General features: G+C 38.7%; 1 protein-coding gene across 1 annotated transcript; it reads right to left on the bottom strand.

The window, feature by feature from the left end:
- Positions 1 to 4,895: 4,895 nt before the first annotated feature.
- On the bottom strand, positions 4,896 to 5,834 carry LOC116101057 (olfactory receptor 5AN1-like). The gene has a single exon (XM_031384752.1). It carries the CDS (start codon positions 5,832 to 5,834, stop codon positions 4,896 to 4,898), a length of 939 nt encoding a protein of 312 aa, XP_031240612.1.
- Positions 5,835 to 7,401: the final 1,567 nt, after the last annotated feature.

Genomic DNA, 7,401 nt, shown 5'->3' on the forward strand with positions numbered 1-7,401 from the left:
ATCTCTTCCCTTCTGATGTCTTGGGCAATGAATAATACTCACAGTTGCTGGCTTCATCAGAGCTAAGATTTTCTGCTTGTTTATTTCTTTCCCCTCTGATGTGAGTAGTCCTCTCTCTCTTGGTATATAGAAAAGGTATACCTACTGTCGATGTAGATGTTAATCTTTTTGCCTGCCCCAAGGTCCAAGGCTTTCATCAGGGCTATCAACTCTGCCTTTTAGGCTGACATTCTCGGAGGAAGCAGTTCCGCCCAGACCACCTGGCACCTCTTCACAATGGTGGCTCCTGCTTGTGCTGTCCCTCTACCAGGTAGCTGCTGCCTCAGTGAAGCAGGTTGCCTCTGCATTGGGAAGCAGCTAATTGACAGGTCCTTTTGCCATCTCTGGTTCTCAGCTAGAATCTGCTGGCAATCATGAGCTGGTGGATTGAAGTCAGGGTCAGGTAGCAGAGTGGCCAAGTTGATGGTCACTAGTGATATGAAGGTCACCCAATCTGAGTTTAGCAACAAAGTCTGATAATGAGTCATGAGAGTGTTGGTCAGCCATCAATCCAGGGGCTGGCAAACAATGCTCTCCAAGGCATGGGGAGCTGTCACAGTCAGGTTTTGCCTCAGAGTCAATTTATCAGCATCTTTAACTAAAACCACCACCACTGCCACTATCAGTAGACAATCAGGCCACCCAGAAGCAACAGAGTGTAATTTCTTTGACAGATAGGCAACTGTCGCTCCCAGGGGCCCAGCCATTCAATGAGTACTCCCTTGGCTATCTCCCTGTTTCCTATTATTGTTAAGTTTGGTTGTTTTACAGTGTCCCAGGTTTTCTGGATGCTTTGTGTCAGAAACTTTTTAGATTTAACATTTTTTTGACTGATGTAACCATTTTTTCCTATTGTGTCTTCAATGCCTATAGACCTATAATTATCCCAAACCCAGATTCTCTTATCCATCTCTTGTAGTGTGTTGGTGAATTTTCTCTGTGTAGTTTCTGTTTAAGTTCTTGAATATTTTATTTTCAAAATTTCCTTAGCTTTATTTTCTTTATTGCTTCTATTTTCATTTTTCAGGTCTTGAACAGTCTTCTTCAACTGTTTGTGCTTTTCTTGAGTTCCTTAAGGGATTTATTAATTTCCTCTTCAAGGATCTCTATCACCTTCATGTAGTTGGTTGAAGAATTTCTTGTGCTTCAGCTATGCTGGAATATTCAGGACCTGCTGTGATAGGATGTCTGGGCTCTGGTAGAGAAATATTGGCTTCGTTGTTATTGATTGAGATTTTGTGCCAATGTCTAGGTATCTTGGTTTGTGATGATTATAGGTTTATGTGCTAATTTTTGGCTAAGTTTTTGTTGGATGGCTATTTTTTCCTTGGATTCTGTTTCCTTCTTGGATTTTTGGTGAGAATGAAGGCTGTGGCTCACCTGTTGCCTTCACAGGGAATTCTTGCTGGTATTGTTGGCTGGGATTCTGGGATAAATTGGGGAAAGGAAGGATGAGGGAGAATGACTGGAGTGTCTGATAATATGAAGCCAGATGTTAAAGGTATGAGGTTCTGTTATGCTGAGCAAACAACCAAAAACTCAAGAGCTTAATAATAAAGCTTTATTTTGTCTACTATTTCATAATCCACCAAGGTCAGCCAAGGTCAGAAAACTTGATCCACCTTCCATAACTCTACTAATAGAACAATGTCTGCAATATTTCCTATCTCAGTAGTAAAGTGAGAAAGCACAAAGGGCAAAGTGTGATCTATCTCTGAAAATTTCTTTCCACAAATCTTTACATCACCTCTGTTCCTTTTTCATTGTACAAAATACATCATAGATAAGAGTGATTTTGAACATTGTCATGTATAATCCTAAGTAACAAAGAAGCCAGAGGAAAGTAAATTTGAAAGAAGTTGTTACCATTGTGTTCTAATCTTGAACTTGTTTTCACCTGCCAAAACAGAGAAAAGTATCTAGAATTTCTAGAAAACAGGCCAACCAAGCTCCTCTTAGACACTGCTGTTCAGGATCTTTGAGGGATACTTAGTAGACTATTAATTATATCTATATTGTTCTTTAACTGTAAAGACCTGTGCAGCATTTTACACATACTCTGTTAATTTTTAGAGACTGAGTATTCAGTACCTTACTACAGTAAATTCATATGTGTTCTGGCATAAAAAAATAGAATCTATATTTGAAATATCAGAAGGAATTCCATAGTATTATCCCATTGTCTATGTTAACCAAGAATAAATTGCCATGATTTAAGAAAGGAAGATAGAGTACCACAGTGTCAGATTTTGCTATTGATCATTTAGAATTTAGATTTGAAATCTCATATGGACTCTGATTTCAAGAATCACATAATCCCCTTCAACTCTTTCTCTAGCTCCTTCATTGGGGATGCTGTGCTCAGTCCAATGGATGGCTGTGAGCCTCCACTTCTGTATTTGTCAGGGACTGGAAGAGCCTCTCAGGGGACAGCTATAATCAGGCTCCTGTCAGCCAGCACTTGCTGGCAGCCACAATAGTGTCTGGGTTTAGTGATTGTATTTGAGAAGGATTCCCAGGTGGAGCAGTCTCTGGATTGTCCTTTCTTCAGTGTCTGCTCCACACTTTCTCTCTGTAACTCCTTCCATGGGTATTTTGTTCCCATTCTGAGAAGGATCTAAGTGTCCACACATTGGTCTTCCTTCTTCTTGAGTTTCTTATGGTTTGTATCTTGGGTATTCCATGCTTCTGGGCTAATACCCACTTATCAGTGACTGCACACCATGTGTGTTCTTTTGTGATTAGGTTACCTCACTCAGGATGATATCCTCCAGATCCATCCATTTTCCTAGGAATTTCATAAATTCATTGTTTTTAATACCTGAGTGGTACTCCATTGTGTAAATGTACCACATTTTCTGTATCCATTCCTCTGTTGAGGGACATCTGGACAGTATTTCCAGCTATTATAAATAAGGCTGCTATGAACATAGTGAAGCAAGTATCCCTATTACATGTTGAAGCATCTTCTGAGTATATGCCCAGGAGTGGTATAGCTGGGTCCTCAGGTAGTACTATGTCCAATTTTCTGAGAAATGGCCAAATTAATTTCAGAATGGTTGTACCATCTTGCAATCCCACCAGCAATGAAGGAGTGTTCCTCTTCCTCTACAACCTCTCCAGCATCTGCTGTCACCTGAATTTTTTTATCCTAGCTATTCTGACTGGTGTGAGGTGGAATCTCAAGGTTGTTTTGATTTGCATTTCACTGATGACTAAGGATGTTGAACATTTCTCTAGGTGCTTCTCAGCCATTCGTTATTCCTTTGTTGAGAATTCTTTGTTTAGCTCTGTACCCCATTTTTAATAGGGTTATTTGGTTCTCTGAAGTCTAAATTATTGAGTTCTTTGTATATATTGGATATTGGCCCTCTATCAGTTGTAGGATTGGTAAAGATCGTTTCCCAATCTGTGGACTGTTGTTTTGTCCTATTAATAGTGACCTTTGCTTTACAGAAGCTTTGCAATTTTATGAGATCCCATTTGTCAATTCTTGATCTTAGAACATAAGCTATTGGTGTTCTGGTCAGAAAAATTTCCCCTGTGCCCATGTGCTCTTTCCCACTTTCTTTTTCTATTAGTTTCAGTGTATCTGGTTTTATGTGGAGGTCCTTGATGCACTTGGACTTAAGCTTTGTACAAGGAGATAGGAATAGATAAATTTACATTCTTTTACATGCTAACTGCCAGTTGACCCAGCACCATTTGTTGAACATGCTGTCTTTTTCCCACTGGATGGTTTTAGCTCCTTTGTCAAAGATCAAGTGACCATAGGTGTGTGGGTTTATTTCTGGGTCTTCAATTCTACTCCTTTGATCTACCTACCTGTCACTGTACCAATATCATGCAGTTTTTATCACAGTTGCTTAGTAGTACAGTTTGATTCCACCAGAAGTTCTTTTATTGTTGAGAATAGATTTTGCTGTCCTAATTTTTTGTTATATGAACTAACCAGTACCCCCAGAGCTCCCAGGGACTAAACCACCGACCAAATAGTACACATGGCTCCAGCTGCATATGTAGAAAAGGTTGGCCTAGTCATTCATCTATGGGAGGAGTCCCTTGGTCCTGTGAAGGCTCTATGGTCCAGTATAGAAGAATGTCAGGGCCAGACAGCAGGAGTGTGTGGGTTGGTAAGCAGGGGGAGAGGGAAGGGAATAAGTTTTTTTTTTCAGAGGGGAAACCACAAAAGGGGATAACATTTAAAATATAAATAAAGAAAATATCTAATAAATAAAAAGAAGAATCACATAATCACACTCACAGTAAATGAACAAACCATTTTCTTCATCTTTACTGAAGGCTTAGTCCACATCTTTTTCACTTACCCAGTTGCTAGTGGAAGCAAGAATAGGACCTCAAAATTCATAGTTGATTAGCATTGATTTGCCTTAGAAACACTTTAACTATAAGAAGTAGTTATTTCCCAGGAAGCAAAGCCAAGTCAATGTTAATTTTATTCCTTCTAACAGGAGGTTTCTTGTTCAGAAAAAAAGAACAACCTTGGTTTCCACCAAGTCTTTATTCTGCTGAATTGGTCCATTTGTGAGATAAGAGTTCTGAACACAGGGATGCTTACAGCCTTCTGTAATGACAGGATGCAGGGCTGAAAGTCTTTAATTGCAGCAGTAAAAACTTATAAATTTGGATATTTCACCAATACTGTGGATAAATAATGACTGATGAAGACATTTCTGATGTAACATGAAAAGGATAAACCATCAGGATTTACAAAGATTATGTTTCAGTAGCATTGAATCAGTCACAGTCTACATGGATATTATCGGTTTGAATCTTTTTTCTATCTAAGTAAGTAGTTTGTAGGGGAAATCTGTCAGAAACCTCAGATTCTTTTATTAGCAGCATCCCAGCTTCTTCTGTAACCTCTTTACAGCATCTTTGATTTCCTTGTTCCTCAGACTATACACCAAAGGGTTCAACATAGGAATGAGCACAGTGTAGAAGACAGATACAAATCTGTCAAAGCTGGAGGAGCCACCAGAGCTGGAAGTCAAATAGACAAAAGCACTGGAGGTGTAGAATAGAGAAACAGCTGTCAGATGAGAAGCACAAGTGTTGAAGGCCTTGGACCTACCCTTAGCTGAAGTGATCTTCATAATGGACAAGACGATATAGCCATAGGATATCAAGATGGCTAAGGCATTTGTAAGACAAAACAACATTGTTAATATTAGAAGCACTACCTGGGCAAAAAAAGTGTCAGTACAGGAAAGATTTAACAGCTGGGGCATGTCACAGAAGAAATGTCTGATGACATTAGGTCCACAGAAGTGGAGCTGTAGCAAGGCACACACCTGAGATACAGAACCTATGAGTCCTGCTGTATAGCTTCCCATCACCATCTGAGCACATAGAGTGGGTGACATGATTGATGAATAGAGAAGAGGGTTACAAATGGCAGCATACCTGTCATAGGCCATGGCTGTCATAAGGCAAGATTCACTCAGTCCCATAGTGGAAAACATAAAGTATTGAATTATGCAGCCCAAAAAGCTGATAGTTTCTTTTTCCTGGAAGAGGTTTGAAAGCACCTTTGGGACTGTTGAAGTGATATAGCAGATGTCTATAAAGGACAGGTTACTGAGGAAGAAGTACATAGGTGTATGGAGGTAGGAGTCCATCCTTATTAAAACAATAAGGGACAGGTTCCAGGTCAGTGTTGTAATGTACAGGGTGAGGAACATAACAATGAGCAGTGCTCTGATTTGGGGGAAATCAGAGAATCCTAGGAGGATGAATTCGGTGATCTCAGTAACGTTTCTTCCTTTAATCATTGCCTCTGTGATCCTAGTTAGTATTTGGAGGAGAAAAAGAACATATCATTGGCTCAAGTAAAATAATAACATTTTCTATCTCTTTCTCTGAGTCTGGAGCAGGAGTAACACTCCATTGCCTTTAGATGGAAAGAAGCCAGTGTTTCCTTCCCAGCTGTCAATTAAGACCTGCTCATTTTCAGGTCTTCATTACCTGATTCATATTATGTAATGAGGATTTAACAAGATAATTAAAGATTGACTGAAAACATTTATTAATGCATCCATGAAATTGCAGGGATTATGACTTAATGGCACATCTGACTGATTAAAATGTGTGGCTTTAGTTGTTTACTGATACTTCTGAGTGTAATTGCTGCTTCTGTCTCATGACAGTATAAGTGTTGTTCTTTCAAAATAAAGTGAAATCATTTTATATTCTAGATTATGATTTTAGAAATTTTATTATCTTTTTCATTTAGGGAAAGTTCCTCTATTCATAAGGATTTCTCAAATGCTTTGCTAATATATTTAAACAACATTTTTAAAGTAGCCTGGAGTATTATATAACTCATAATTGTGATAGAATTATTCATGTGCACCCAATAAAATGATGGACTAGATCTTGGTAAGTCTTCCTATGAAACACCCAATCCGTAAGTGGGTAGCGCATTCTTGTCTTTAAGGAAGGATTATCTCAGTTTAAAGATATTTTTGTTAGTTGGGCAACACCTTAGCAAGAATGTGGCCAAAGGTTCAGAATAAGAGGTTTAGGTGTGATGAGCCTTGCACTATAAATTTATCTAAGCTGCTTAAGGTAACTAAAGTTTCTCTTCTCCTGACAAGCTGAGTACCAGTGAACTTGGACGCTAAGTTTCCTGGGGGGTTTATGAGCTTCCTAGAAACCCTGACTTAATGTCTTTAATTAAGTAAAACTCTTGATCCATCACTTGCAAAAGATTTCATCGATTTTTTAACTTACATTCTGGTAACATGGGTTGCCAAGCTTTGGTGTATTCTATGTAGTCAATCATCTCCAGAAGAAAATTGGATAATGTGGATTCTTATTGTTATTAGAAGAAATAATTTTTTGATAATTTTTTAATCTGGTAAAGGGCAATTCTGAATATACTCACTGTCTTTGATAAATATCTTCCCTGCGTCCACCATCTCTCTGGAGAGCTACAGAAGGAAAGTTTTCTGATGTAAACCTTGAATAGAAACTTCATTAGGTACAAGTAGCTAATGGAGGTGTTTGCCAGTGTTGACCTGACAAAGATGTGATCATTTTGAAGTGTGTGAGGCCCAAAACCAGATGAAACAGAGAATGTTACTGAGTAACAAATGGTTCAAGTTAGAGAAACCAGAAGGCTAACACTTAGACCCATGCTGTCTACACATGTTGTCTGAGTTTGGAGATCTGCTTGGTCAACCTGGTCGTCTCAGACTTGCCAGCACAACCAAGGATAAGAACAAAAAGCTGTTTGGGGCCTTCCAATAAGACAAAAATATTACATTAGTATGTGTCCTTTTTTTTTAATGCTTAGTTTATCTGTAGGTAAACAAAAGCTATGTTTCAAGCTGTGTA

Source organism: Mastomys coucha, unplaced genomic scaffold (genome assembly GCF_008632895.1).
Source record: "Mastomys coucha isolate ucsf_1 unplaced genomic scaffold, UCSF_Mcou_1 pScaffold21, whole genome shotgun sequence".
Lineage (NCBI taxonomy): Eukaryota > Metazoa > Chordata > Mammalia > Rodentia > Muridae > Mastomys > Mastomys coucha.